The sequence below is a fragment of the Lepidochelys olivacea genome, assembly GCF_965140295.1.
Source record: "Lepidochelys olivacea isolate rLepOli2 genome assembly, chromosome: 21".
Taxonomy (NCBI): domain Eukaryota; kingdom Metazoa; phylum Chordata; order Testudines; family Cheloniidae; genus Lepidochelys; species Lepidochelys olivacea.
The window spans coordinates 1,195,981-1,210,334 of record NC_140431.1 but is presented as its reverse complement, the minus strand read 5'-3'; the positions used below and the strand labels follow the sequence as shown (position 1 = coordinate 1,210,334).

The 14,354-nt window shown below is 41.6% G+C and overlaps 1 protein-coding gene and 1 long non-coding RNA gene across 2 annotated transcripts in view; one reads left to right on the top strand and one right to left on the bottom strand.

Annotated features, from left to right (window-relative positions):
* Positions 1-14,354, top strand: part of LOC311510847 — a 39,638-nt gene continuing 25,284 nt past the window's right edge. Inside the window, exons 1-2 of the long non-coding RNA XR_014709152.1 lie at positions 1-130; positions 7,692-7,797. This is a non-coding gene — a long non-coding RNA (uncharacterized lncRNA). The remainder of the gene's footprint in view (positions 131-7,691; positions 7,798-14,354) is intronic.
* PTPN22 (protein tyrosine phosphatase non-receptor type 22) overlaps positions 2,479-14,354 on the bottom strand; it is a 31,615-nt gene continuing 19,739 nt past the window's right edge. The window contains exons 14-21 of the mRNA XM_084610865.1: positions 12,860-12,943; positions 12,593-12,723; positions 10,251-10,278; positions 8,485-8,565; positions 7,882-7,988; positions 7,168-7,198; positions 5,515-5,592; positions 2,479-4,194 (exon numbers count right to left, since the gene is read on the bottom strand). Of these exons, the coding sequence (XP_084466991.1) occupies positions 4,130-4,194; positions 5,515-5,592; positions 7,168-7,198; positions 7,882-7,988; positions 8,485-8,565; positions 10,251-10,278; positions 12,593-12,723; positions 12,860-12,943 (605 nt within the window). The 3' untranslated portion in view covers positions 2,479-4,129. The remainder of the gene's footprint in view (positions 4,195-5,514; positions 5,593-7,167; positions 7,199-7,881; positions 7,989-8,484; positions 8,566-10,250; positions 10,279-12,592; positions 12,724-12,859; positions 12,944-14,354) is intronic.

Genomic DNA, 14,354 nt, shown 5'->3' with positions numbered 1-14,354 from the left:
CGCAGAGCCTGCTGGGAAAATTGTGCTGGGTTCTGGGAGAGAGAAGCGTGCGGCGAGTCACGCAGGCTGACCCAGTCACGTGGGCTCCTGGGGAGCCCAACGGTCATAACGGCCCAAACACCCGAAAGAGGTGAGGCGCGTGCGCCGCCCACACGGCTGTGCTGCCGTCCTGGAGCCAGAGTATCCGCTCCCCGTCGAAGCCGGCCTGCCTCGCCCCCGCCTGCCCCGTCGGGCTGGCCTCCGCGCCTCCAACCCCACACGCCTTCCCCTCAGAACCGCCTGGCGCTCGCGGTTCCGCCGCGGCCCGTCGGTCCCTCTCACAGCCGGCCCCGCCCACGCTGCCGCGAGCCAAGGGGCGCTGCGCTCTGAGCCCCCCGCACGGGCCAGGCCTGTGCCCGTAGGTGAGGGTGCGATGGGTCCAGCGTGTCTTACACCGCAGAGAGGCGCGGTGCGTGGTCGCTGAGTGCGGGCTGCAGCCGCCTGGGCGCAGCGGCGCCACGGTACGCTTCATCCACCCGGGGTGAGCGTGGATGCCCCGTTCAGGTTTTGGCCCTGGCCGTGCAGCCGCCCGGTGCCCGCACCCTGCTGTTCAGCTGCGGGGTTTACAGCTCTCCTCACGCGGTGATTCCGTGCGCCTTAGGGTGCCCGGAATGTAAAAACTGTCTCTGGCCTTTAGCTTGATTCCCTGCTTAAACTCGCAGAAACTATTTTATCTACTGAAACGAATAGCCCAAAGACTGAAATACTAGGTCACCATCCGACTCTTCAGTTAATCGCTAGAGGGGGCTCAAGAGTTTTCTCACATTAGAAAAGGCTTTAATTTAAATGACTGGAACTGAAGAGAGTAAACCAAGAGGTGAGCAGAACACCCACACATTTCTCTTACCCAGTGCAACCACACAGTTGCTTAAGAGAAAAAAAAGAGTTTATTTGATGCTACATGGGATCTTTCTCTGCTACTCAGGATAATATATGTACCTTGAGACACAGCGTGCTATGCCGTACAGGTGCCATTACCCACACACAGCCACAAAGCAGAATACAGAGTATTGTAGAGATGCAAATCAGTTACAGTACCTTATTTGGGCTGGAGCCAGCTGAGTTTGGCAAGTCTACTGTAACATTTGTCAAGGCATTTTAATTGGATTGTAAACTCCCTGTTTGTCTCTTATACAGTGGTAGTCATGCTAACAGCACTTAAAAATCGCAAGGTGGTGATTATCTCACTATGTACATGAGTCTGTTATGTTATGAAGAGCATGGGAACTCAGAACATAGTCAAAAGAGAACAGATATCAGTCTCCTGCTCTGTCAGTCTAACTTGGCGCCTCAGCTGGTTAAAACATATACAAGAAATGTTGTTTTGGCCATATTGCCCTACGCTTTGCATCCCCCCTCTGGCTTCCCTCTCTCTCTGTCACACAACAGCTACATGTATGCACTTTCAGGATTTGTCTATCCCCACCCTATCTATCATCTCTACTAATACTGATGTGTCGATTCTTGCCTCCCAATGATGCCAGCCTCCATTGCCTTGCCTACTAGTTAAATTTTAAAGCAAGCATCTTTGGGCTTACTTCTATGTTGCCCTTTGTGCTTGGGAGGAGCTCTCTAAACTCGCTATCTCATAATCCTTTAAATTCCCCCCTAAAACTCTCCTTTGCCATCATGTCTGTGAAAGACTTGACAGCTATTAGGCCCATTATGCTATCACTACTGTTTTATTGTTTCCTTGTAATCCTCCATTTGTCTGTATCCAGCTGTTGTCTCTTGTATTAGATTAGGGCATCTTTCATCATTGGGGAAGGAACCATATTATTGTCTTGTGTTTGTACAGTGTCTAGCAGTGCACCGTGGGGTCCTGGTCCATGACTAGGGATCCTAGGCGCTACAATTATAAAAATAACTTCTATGGGAATAAGAGGAATGGTTCTATCCTTTGAACACAAATGAAAAATGAAGATTTGATTTTCTGTAAAGGCCTATCTACAATACAGCAAAAATGAAGGGATAAAATTACAAAACACTGAATATTTGTAAAATGGATGGGACTTAATTTGGTTATATAAGCAGGCTAAGGCCTTGCAATGTCCATGACTATGTGTAACTAATGTAATTGACTCAGTTGTGTTTGTGATACAAATGAACCCTTAATCTGTTTGGTTACTCACATTTTTGCTTTCATGTAGATGGAGCTCCCTATCCATATGACTTTAATGCTAGTAATGGGAGTACTTGTGGCACCTTAGAGACTAACCAATTTATTTGAGCAGTCTAGCTATTGGCACTTCAATAAACATTAAATTATACTTTATTTTTTATTTATACAGTTCCAGCATTGGTGCAAGGCACTCTAAAGATAAGCATGCAATATTCAGTGCTCTTTAAACTTGTAAAAAAAATAAAAACTGGTATGCTGGATAAATAAACTTTATTTTGTATAGCATCTTTCATACACATCATAAAATGCTTCACCAATTCAATACTCCACTGAGATTTTATGTCATACTTCTAGTTATTACTTTGTCAATATTTTTAAAAATAAAAGGCTAGCTGTCAATTTAATTTGTCCGATTTGATACCAGAATCATTTTTTATATTGTCTTAAGGCTGCTCTAGTTTACACTAGGCCTCAAGCAGGCCCCAGCTGTCCCAAAATTAGAAGAGCACAAAGAGGTCTTGCAGCCGTCTTTGTTCTCCTCCCATCCATGCTTGTCCCAAACATAGGATCAGCTTAAATGACTATCAAGTCACAGTACTTGGGAGTTCCCTTATCAGAAACCAGTTACATCCAAACTGCCTGTGGTTGTAGCATACCCTTTCAGCTAGTAAAGAGTAAGTTCTTCTCTGTGTAAAGGTGCAAAACAAAGGGATTCAATTTAGTTCAGTGGCATTAGCACTTTGGAGATAACTAGGGAATACATACAGTGAATTGATCATAAATTAGACATATGGTTTCAGTAATTTTTGCTATATTAGAAAATAGTTGACTTTGAAAAAAAATGCTACAGGTACTTTTAGGGCTGTATACTCAGCATTTGATCCACAAAGCAACTTGATATCAATGAGCTCTGTACATTCTGTTATTCATCACTGGGTTTTGCTGTGGACCAGAGACTGCATATGTGGCCCTAAAAATACCTGCGGTATTGTTTCCAAAAATCAGCTTTTTTTTCTGGAAGAGAGCAAAACATATTAATCTGACCCCATATATTAGCAAGAAAACAAGCTTTCCGATTTTAGGGGGGGGAAGTGTTCAGGTTGGGGATTTAAGTGCCAACTGTCAGCATGGAACTTTGTGTTGCATTTTTTAGGCGAGTTACAGACACATTAAAATTTGCACCATGAAAGCCCAAACTATCATGCACTTACATTTTGCTTGATGTGGACTTTTTTCAATAGATTATGCAGTGTTTACACATGCAAGTTTGGTTCCTATATGAACAGTCAGCATCTTAGTCTTCCTCTTTGGATGGAAACTTAGAAAGATAAATTATCTGATTAATTCAAATGGAAATAATTATAATGTTAATACAATCATTAAGAAAATAGATGAGTTCTGAAATCTGAGAGCCTGATTCTCACTTAGACCCTGACTCTACAAACACTTAAGCACATGCATAACTTTAATTATGACTACACATGAGTAAAGTTATGCATGTGCTTAAGTGATGGGAGGCTCTGAACCATCATTTTGCAGTGGTGTCACTTGATTGACTTAATTGGGACTTACTACTGTGACAGGAGAATCAGGTCCGTTGTCATATAATAAACTATAAAAAAAGGATATAAATTCTCCAAAAAGTTTTTAGCCTGTTTTCAGAAACAGTTTTATAAGGAAAACATTTTTCCCTGAAATGTTTTTAGTTTACATCCAGATATGTTTTTAGTTTACATTAACTGGAAGGGTCAAGCAGCTTATGTGCATTTGTGTATCCCTCTTTATATAAAAACCATTTAGGAGAGCTTGTATGCTATTCTCTGGTCACAACCAGACTTTCTACAGCGAAGATCATTTTTAGTGCTACTGTTCTGATAGCAGTTCTGTAATGTGAAGAGCATGTGCAGCATGTTGGAGGGATATGACAAATCTGCAGTATTGCAAACCACATGCATCTGTAAAGTTGAATTAAATATTCCAAGATGGTGGAGGATTTCTTGGTCCTTTAGGTTTTGAAAATCGATTTGTAAAGCCTGGGAGCAAAAACAAAATATTACAAGAATACAGTAAATATACTACCTATATTTTATACATTGCTCATATAATTCCATAAGAGATTTGTTTCTGAAGAGATTTGGGTTTTTACACAATATGCAGTATATTACTTTAGTCATGTTAATTGAATATAATGATATTAAACAAAGAATGATAATGTTTATATAAGACAACTGCTGTGCACATGCAGTTATATTAAGGCACCTCATAACCTAGAAACCGTGTCAGGATTTGACTTTATGAAGTCTGTGGTAATATTAAGTTTACTCAGCAAAAGTACTGTCAGGTCAATGATCTAATTCAATATGCTGTCTTCAACAGCATCCAATATTGGGTGCTTTTGAAACATAAATGCATGTAATTGTGCTATACTATACTGTGGAAGGATGTTTCTTTCTGATCTCAACTTGGGATCAGCATATGAGACATCACAATTGATAGCTCTTAATTTTAGTCTAGCTAGTGAGACTGTGGATGCCATTTTCACATGAATGTTCAAATTCTTCTTCAATCTTGAAAATCTGTGTGGTTTTAAATAATATCCTGTGCTTGTGAGTTCCACAGATTAGCTGTAGCAACTCTTATCCTACAAATAATAGAATGCAATAGTACTGTATAAGGATGTCTGGTAGCAAACAGGATAATTGAAACAAGCATATTAAGAGCATATCAATAGGATTATGCCAAACATCCTGTAGCTTTTGCTGGTCCATGAGTTACATGACATTAGGCAGCAGCCACTCTCATTAGCCTTTCAATGTGGAAAAGTTAAATTGTATCTTCTGCTGCCTCTTTTGCCACATTTATCTTGTGCAACATTTTGCCACAGAGCAGCCAAATGTTCATTGTATGTGCACCCTGTGTGTTGATTCACAAGTAATATTTATGTTACAGGGTTTCTGGTCTGTCTAATTTTATCTTTATATAAGGCATAAGTAGTTTATGAATAAGTAATATATATATTAAAAATAAACTATTTTAAAATTATTAAGTTATAAGGTCACTTCAGCTTTAATCAAATCTGTAGTCTTAATTTTTATGCACACGTGTTTGCAATAAAATGACACAGACCACCAGGCAATTGCTGCAGGACCTGGTAAGAAGTGTTTGCAATCATAATTAAGGCACATATTAAAATTACTTTTGCATCATACACTTACGCACCCATTTGGTGATTCATGTCACTTTCCTTGCCCTAGCTAGTAGCTGGGCTCCATATCTCTATCTAGTCTTTTAAAAGTCTTTGTAGTTAACATAGCAAAAAGTCCAAATAGAAAGGAATGATGTGAAGAACATACCGAAGCTCAGGAAAGAGCTGGAGTGGTTTGACTGGGGAGATTCTGGTGGTTTTGCCAGTGAAGATGGGCTACAGATGTCTAGAAACACATAAGAAAACTTTAGCAGCAGATGGCCACTTTAATTGCCTAAAAATGTCAGATATCAGAGACAAATAAACACCTTCTCACCTCCTGTGAGGGGAGGCTATATGCAGATTGTTACTTTAACATGAGATGTAATCTCCCTAACATACAAGCTGTATGGGCATGCATGAATAATGAAGATGTCATAGTCCAATACACTGGGCATCTTGTTTGCTCAGAGTCAGTTTGAAATTTTAAGCTATCCAAGTTTTAAAACAAGTCGTTTTAATTTCACAGACTCAGCATGGAGTTAAAGTGACCATATAATCTTAGAGAGAAATTCCTTATTAATGTATGAAACACAGGAGGGAGTTGCATTCCTTGCAAGATCCATGACAGAGGCAAATGTGACTGTATGCCATCTTTGCTTTTCCTTACCCCCACCCAGTCATGGGGCCAATTTAGCCTATGGCATAATCTACTGTAGCCTTGAGTTTGCTCTAATTTGCATCCACTACAATAGTCTCCCAGGCTGGTATGCCATCTCATAATTCCTAGAGTACCTCAGCATTCAGGTCACCACCCCAACATGCCTCCTACTCTGGAGCTAGGATGGGGGAATGACATAGAACGGAATACTCTGGATGTATGCCACTTGGGAATACCCCTGTGCTGGAGGAAATCCACAACCAGTTTGTTAAGGCAGTTTTCCACCTGCTTTGTGCTACTAGAGTGATGGAAAGCAAATGGAACCGAGACCAGGATCTGGACTAGGAGTGCCCATCATAATGGGATAACAGAGCATTGTGAATGAAAGACTGTCTTGGCAGCTGCAGTTAGAGAATTGTCCATCATAACCAGTGCTCAGTAAGAGAATATCCCTGTGGATATGGAGCCTGATCTTGCAGAACCTTACTTACACAAGCTGTCATACTGTTTTTGATAGAATTACTTTTGGAGGAATAGTATAGGATCAGACCCTACACTAGTCCTCCAAATGGTGGCAAATGAAGTGATAATATAAATACTAATAATACTCTTAATTCTGCTACAGGTAAATGCTTTGCTATTACATTAAATCAACACATTTGTTTTACAATATGTTTTTGGCTGTGACTAATTTAAAAGTAGATGGATCAAATGTTAGGATGCCTGCAGTTTTAGGTAACACTTTTCATATGACAACACCTCAGAATGCATGGGAAAGGCTGGGCAAAACAAGCCAAAAGATTGATTAATTTCTATGCACAGGAAGTGGGATGACAGGCCAACGCTGATTTCATATACACTAGCAACCTTGATCTTGAGTGAGCCCATTAGCATAATGGCTACATTGAGACATATAGATCTTTAATTAATTCAGTCTGTTAAGTGCATTGAGATGTCCAAAAGAAAGGTATTAAAGAAGAGCAACAGATTATTCATCCAGTCAGCTGGTGAGTACCCTCAGCTCCAATCAAGAGCAATAGGAATAAAGGAGCCTCAGCATCTTGCTGGTTCAGGTCCTAAAATAGGTAACAGATCTGTTTGCTACATTACATATACCCCACCAGACAGACAGACAGACTTGTTGATGATCAAGAGACTTACTCTTTTTCATGTTACGTAAAATTTTCAAGCTCTGTAAAAAAAAAGTTTTTAAATTAAAGATTTTGTTGTTGAGAGAACTATTTGCATCAAGCTGGAGATCAGTGCCTGCTGGTGAAGAGAATTCACTGCTGAACAATCATGCAAAACAGCATGCATATATCATGTCACAAATGCAGAATCCTACAGTTTCCTTTGTTTGCTGGCTTACCTTAGCCAAAATGTAAACTTCCCAGAGTGTACAGTTAGAGCTGTTCAAGCTATACTTTTCTCAATAACTCTTCCCTGCAGCAAACACATTCAAAGGCTAAATGAGGGCATTCCCTAGAGTAGCACCTGAGATGGGGGTTGTTGAGGAGTGGAGTCTGTCCCTTAACTGGGAATTGAGGCCCTACGTGAGCAGCTTTTCTGAGAAGAGTTGGCATGGTACATGGAGAACTGACCGCAGTTAGGCAGCCAGTTACATAGCTCGACAGATTGCTTTTGTTCCTGTTGTGCAACTGTGAATCTTTTCTTCTTTCCTGCAGCTCTGTTTGCAGTGTCACCACAGAATATACTGCCTGAACGCATTCTCTTGTCATAAATACAAGAAGTCTCAAACCCAGGACTCTTTTCTCCTGTCATCTACATGAGGTAAGTGATAAGAAAATAACAGCTACCGCAGCTAGAAAGCTGGAACTGTCTTTCCTTCCCTTTTTCTCTCTCAGATATCTTTACCTTACTCCTCCTGAAGCATTTCACAGACTCTTTTGATGACTCTTCAGAAGCTTTATTTCCTGAGTCCCCAGGTTTGCTAGTGGAAGTCCTCACAGTAGGCTGCAGACCTAGGAAAAGAACACACAGCAAAACATTTCCAGAAGACCACATGCACATCCTCCTGCTTCATTTCTAAGCATCCTGTGTGTTATATTTACAGTCTCTTTATGCAGCAATTCTTGAAATTGGTGGGTTTTTTTTAATGTTTTGCCATTTTGTTTGTAATCTGCCGAGCAAATCTCCTAGTTGCAATTTTTTTTACATCCATTATATTCTCCTAAGGGAAGTAGTGGAAGCACCATTATGTGGGATATTTAAAGCTAGACCAGGAATACACTGTGAAGTACAACTAGCAAGGAGTGGGGGACAGGGTATGATTAGAGAGGAACTCCAAGACTCTTCCATCTCTGATTTCTGGAATCGTCTTTATTCAGTTAGCTACAGGTTTTTCAGAGAGGAGATTTTATTTGCTTGGATACCTGGTCTGGTTTCCTTCAGCTAATCCTTTAACTGAAATTATTGTGCTAAATCTCTGTTACAAGTGAAGAAGACATTACTACTTACTCTCCTCATTGGCAAGAAAGAATGACTCAGGGGTTCTTTCAGGAAGTGGAGGAGGGGAGGAAGAGCGATCCCGTTGTTTCTCTGAGATATCAAGTGTGACACAACCATGGGAAACAAAACAATACAGTTTATTAGCTTTTTTAAATCCTGTGTGACACGGTCAGACTGGTCAACTTGGGTATGACGCATGACAACTTAAGAGGCATTGAAATGTAACAAAGACAACGTACTTATATGTGAATTTCAAGATGTACTAGACCAGCAATCATTAACCCATTTATCAAGGATAGATGCTAAGTGTATTTGTCTGTGTTTATCTGTATCTTGTTAGAAGTTTAACAATGTAACCAGATTAGTTTGTAGATGCTAATTCCCTTTCATGTCTTAATTGCATTATATTCGGCATGCAGATGGTTCAGTAAACCTTAAGATCAAAGATGCAAGATAATGCAGGAAACTAATACTATTTACATTGTCTTCAGCTTAACTATCTATGCTATAATGAACTACTGTCTAATTGTCTTATGTGAATGAATGCAACTGGTTTACCTGTGTATGCTTAGGAAATAGATTAGCTTCAGAGCAAAAATCTGCACTGCCTATTCTTCATTGGGGGAAGGTCTTGCTGTGACAATTGCTGTGAGGAGGCTTATCAGCTTGCTAGAGAACTATAAAGGAAGCTTCAGGCCTGATCCTTTTCATCTCAGTTCTGCTTAAACTTTAACAGGGAAGGTTTAAGCCATAAAACTGAGGTTTCCGAGTTTACCTGGGAATTCTTATGGAAGAGCTTCAGCAGATGCTACACCTGGATTGCCTGTCTATTGGATTATAATCTTTTAAACTGATTCCAGAAAGACTTTTACAAATAAGCAGCCTTACCTTCTCTGCCATGAAACTGACCTAAGGACTTTACACATATTTGTATGTATATTGATCTTTTAACCTTTTGCACTTCTTTTCTTTTTATTATGAAGCTTTTAGTTTTAGCCACAAAAGGGTTGGCATCAGCATGATTATTAGGTAAGATCTGAGACTCTCATTGACCTGGGAATCAAGGTCCGGTCCTTTGGAACTGGTGAACCTCACATAATGGTGAATCAGGTTTTCAGTAACCACTCACTATATTAGACTTCGCTGTCTGGATGGAAGTCAAGGGCTAGAATGCTTAAAAGGGACTATTTGGCTTCTTGGTGACCAACCTGTTATTATAGAAGCTGTTTTGTTACTGGCTTGGTGAATCTAATTATAGAATAAACTGCCAGTTTTGATGATTGTGTGCCCTATTCCTTGCAGTCTGCCTTGAGTGTAGCATTCTCAGTGTGGCTCATCCAGTCCAGTTCCCATATCAGCGTGCTGAGCTGGACTGGGCTGACATCCCCAATGGTGACCACAGTAATGCAATCAGTATAAATCTACAATCCTTCCCAAGAGAATTTACAAGTGCCCATTCCCAAGAGAATGGCAGAGAATGTTCCCAAGGCAATAAAGAGTCTGAGAAGGAAACAATGACAACTCGTTTGCCTGATAAGACTGAAAGAAACAGTAGCACAAAAGGATACCAGCTGATTAGGAGATATGAAAACTAACACTAGCTTGGTTGATGCACTAGTTCGTCATGTGTACAACAAAGCTGTTCCTCTGGGCATGGAGCCTAGGGACTTTTACAAAGTACAGTTTGGTACAGTTACAGTACACTACTGAGTTACCTACCAAACAGACAGGTATCTCAATGGACTCAGTGACCGTAACATCAAGATAAACTGTACCTGATCTGGAGCTCCGGAGCTTCACACTCTGGAAACAAACAAAAAGGGAAAATACCTGAAATTCCAAAAGCCAAATGCAAATCTTTATATTGTGAGCAAGTAGGCAATGAACAGGAAATGATGTTGTTACAAGCACTGAAACACCCACATACATACACCTCCTACTAATGTAATGGAAGATGAGTTCTATATTTCTTATACTCTTGTTATTAATTGAATCTATGTTTCAGAGGAAGGATGATCGTGTGGTTAAGACACTGGCTGGGGGGTTCAATTCATGGTTCTTCTGCAGTCTCCCTGTGTGACCCTAGGCAAGTCACTAACTCTGTCAGTCTCTGTTCCTCATCTCTAAAATGGGGGCAACAATATTTTCCCATCTCATATGGGAGCTGGGAAATTCATTCATGGTTGGGAAGGACTCAAGCCTGGTCTACACTTCAAACTTAGGTTGACATAGCTATGGCACTTGGGTAGGAAAAATCCGCATGCCTGAGCACCATTGCTATGCAGACCTAACCCCCAGTGTAGATGCAGCCAGGTCGATGGAAGAATGCTTCCATTGACATAGCTACTGTTGCATGGAGAGGTGGAATTCCTACAGCAATGGAAAAACCTCTTCTGCCGCTGTAGCACCGGTGTCTCAGATGCTACTGTGAAGGGGACCCGGGGTGGTGGCTGGAACCCGCCTTCAGGGAGGCTAGCCCGCAGCTCCGCCCCTTCTGCCCATGCATGCCTCCCCCCTGTGGCCAGAGCCCTGAGACCCCCTGATCTCCTCTGCAGCCAGAGCCCCGAGACCCCCTACCCCACCCTGCCTGGAGAAGCCCGGAGCGCCTCTCCACATTGGCCAGAGAAACCACAGGCTGGCTGAAGCCCCGAGGCTCCCCACAACCTGCCTGGAGGTGCCTGGGCCAGCTGCAGCCACTCCGCGCCTCTCCTCCCCAGATTCCAAGCTGCTCCAGGGAAAAGAATCTCTTCCCAAAGATGCTTTTGATATGCCCAATGCAGGTTCCGGGGTGGCTGAGGAGGTGGTATTTGCTACTCAACTTCCTGGGTTCATCAGTAATCTCTGGAGTCCAGGGAGATTACTGATGAACTCAAGAAGCTGAATAGCACATTCTGCCTCCTCAGCCACCCCAGAACCTGCATGGAGCACAATAAAGCTAAAACTTTGCCGGCAAACCCCACAACCAGGGGTCTGGCGGCCACAGCAGTCTCCCCAGGCCTATTATACCAACCGCCCATGAGGGGACCCCATAGATACCAAGACACATGTAAAACTGGCGGCTCGGGTCACTTATGTCATTAAATATCCTAGAGCACTTTTCACAAGGGGGTTAATTCATAGTGGAGCCCTAGTCAAATTTCATTACATTCCACTTTCCTAAATTCCCCCTGCAGTTTCAGATAAGTTATTCTTCACTTGGCTACTATGCCACCCCAGAATTAGCTGCATTTCAGGGGTGAGTTAGTGACACCCATGTAGACACTTGAGGTGTGTGTTTATCTCAAGTTAGCTAACTCAAGATTAAGTCCTAGTGAAGACTAGGGAAATTGGTTGTTTTAACACAGGTTAACAGGTTAAAGTAAATCCTAGGCTCCCCAGTTGTCTTTACCTTGACTTGTGAACTCATGTGAAAACTACTAGCTACTTTACCTTGTGTTATCTATCTCAAGTTAAAAACACACCTTTTTTCCTAGTGAAGATGCATTCTTGTAGAGAGCTTTGGGATCCTGCAGGAATTATGGTGCTATATAAATGAACATGGTTATTTTTAATTGGTTAGGCAAGTTCATCATTATTTATGCTTGTAATACAAAAGGGCAATCTCCAAATATTTGTTCATAACTAAGTTTCCTAATTTCCTGATAGTCCTTGTTTGCCACTTCACATCTGTTGCATTACAAGTTGCTGCTGGGTATATTTTTAAACATCTTTCTGTGTTAGCTACATTAATATAGGATCCCAGTTCATTGCTTTCATGCTGATGGGATGGCTACACAGTGACTGAGTGACTCATGTCTCCCTCTGCACTATCTCCTCTCCCCATCCCCAGTGAAACTCTGGAATGTATTTTGGTCCTTATGATTGTAGACATTAATGTGGTGGCTAGTGGTACTTCTGTTTTCTCTTAAACCACATTGGCTACTACCCTAGTAGTCTGTCATGACAGCCTCAACTAAGATCACTTCTGAAGACTGAACTCTGAATCTGAAATCTGCAGTAGTTTAAGAAAAGCACATGCCATCCAGATTGGTGTATTCCTTGCAGAAGCAGGGAGCATTACATGGGGATCTGCATAGCAATATTGCTGTAGAAGAGATAAAAACGTCACTTTAGTTACCTTACTTGGTCTCAGTCTTACTGAGTCATCAAATATCTTTGGCTGAGACACCCCACTCCATTCTGAAGAGGTTCCAATGTTTATATTTCTTGGTACAGGTTGGTGGTTTGACGTTGCCAATGGAGGTTGACCTGGAAAGAATTAAATGCAAGAGGGATTTTTTTCACTTTCTGGGTAGCCCAAGTAATTCGTTGTTGGATTCTGTGACTCAAGCATTGAGCAAATCATCAGAACTGTCACCTCAGCACTTCTTAAATTAGCACTTACCAGTTTCATTGGCCACAATAAAGGACTCTGGGGTTCGCTCAGGCAGAGGGGGAGGAACATCATCGTCTGGATCTGGAGAAGCTTCTAATTAAAGAGACAGGGACAGTTATTTGGATTTCTTTGGACAGTCCTGCCATTACCACAATACACAGCTAAGAAGAGTCCCTACAAAGCTGTGCAGCCTTGAGAACTGACTCACCCAAGTCATTTAGTCCACCTCAAACATCTAATATAAACCAATTGTTGACAATCCATCTTCCCACCAAGAAAAAAATCATCACCATTTTCCCAGGCTGTAAGGGATACCCCCATAAGCAATCCACAGAGCTTGAATCCCATCCATCTTGAGCCCTGGCAGCTGTTACCCAACCAGGCACCATAGATTGTGATCAAAATCTTCTAAAACTTTATTTTTAAAATCTAGGTATATTCCAATATGATTTCCACTTGCTCTAGATAATTATAAAACTGTGTGCCTGCTGTGTCAGCAACAGAACACCCATTGTGGAGCAGGATCAGTTCCTATGCATGTTAACCTGCATAAACTTAAAATTAACATTGTTACTACTAGGTGGCAGTTGTGTTGGTAGCTATGCCAACCTAAACTCCAGTATAACACCTTCAGTCGGGGATTAGGGGTCTGAAATCCCACAGAAAGCTGGAGAATTTCCAATGATGGAGGGACCTCAGAGCACTTTTGACATTTGGGTCCTAAAGAGCCTGAACAGAGCAAAGGTGGTTTTAGTTTTATTTATTTTTTACTCCACACCTACAGCAATTCCAAAGTAACTGACAAATATTGCACTGATACCATTGACTTGGACATGAAGAGAACAATCCTGTACCCAATGGAAACTGTGGAGTAAACTTTATGTGGGCAGAATGTAACTTTTCAGGCTTAAGTTCAGCCAGAACACCAGGAGTGAAATCCTGGCCCTATTTATCTCAGTGGGAGTTTTGCCACTCACTACAATAGAGCCAGTATTTTCCCCAGGGTTCCCATCCAGAATTCTTTCAGAAACAGCTATGGAATCTTTAAATGACTGAGGGAAGGGATCCTTAGAGGAGTCACTAAAACCACTTCCGACAGCTCCCTTGGTTTTCCGTGGAGTGATCCAATCCAAGTACTAATCAAACCCAACCTTGGTTATCTTATATCTGCCGAGGTCACAGCCTGAGGTGACATGGTAGCATAGAGCAGAAGTATTAGAGGGATTCTGATGGTCATGCTACCCCAGAAAATTACGGCAATTTCTATGGAAAACTGAGGCAGAATCAACAGTTTGAAGCCCAGTTCTACCCACCACTCTATGGTTGTGGTTTCTACTGAAGTCAGAAGGAACATTTGAGTCCTTTGTCCAACTGACAGGTTTCAGAGTAGCAGCCGTGTTAGTCTGTATCCACAAAAAGAAAAGGAGTACTTGTGGCACCTTAGAGACGAACAAATTTATTTGAGCATAAGCTTTCGTGAGCTACAGCTGAAGTGAAGTGAGCT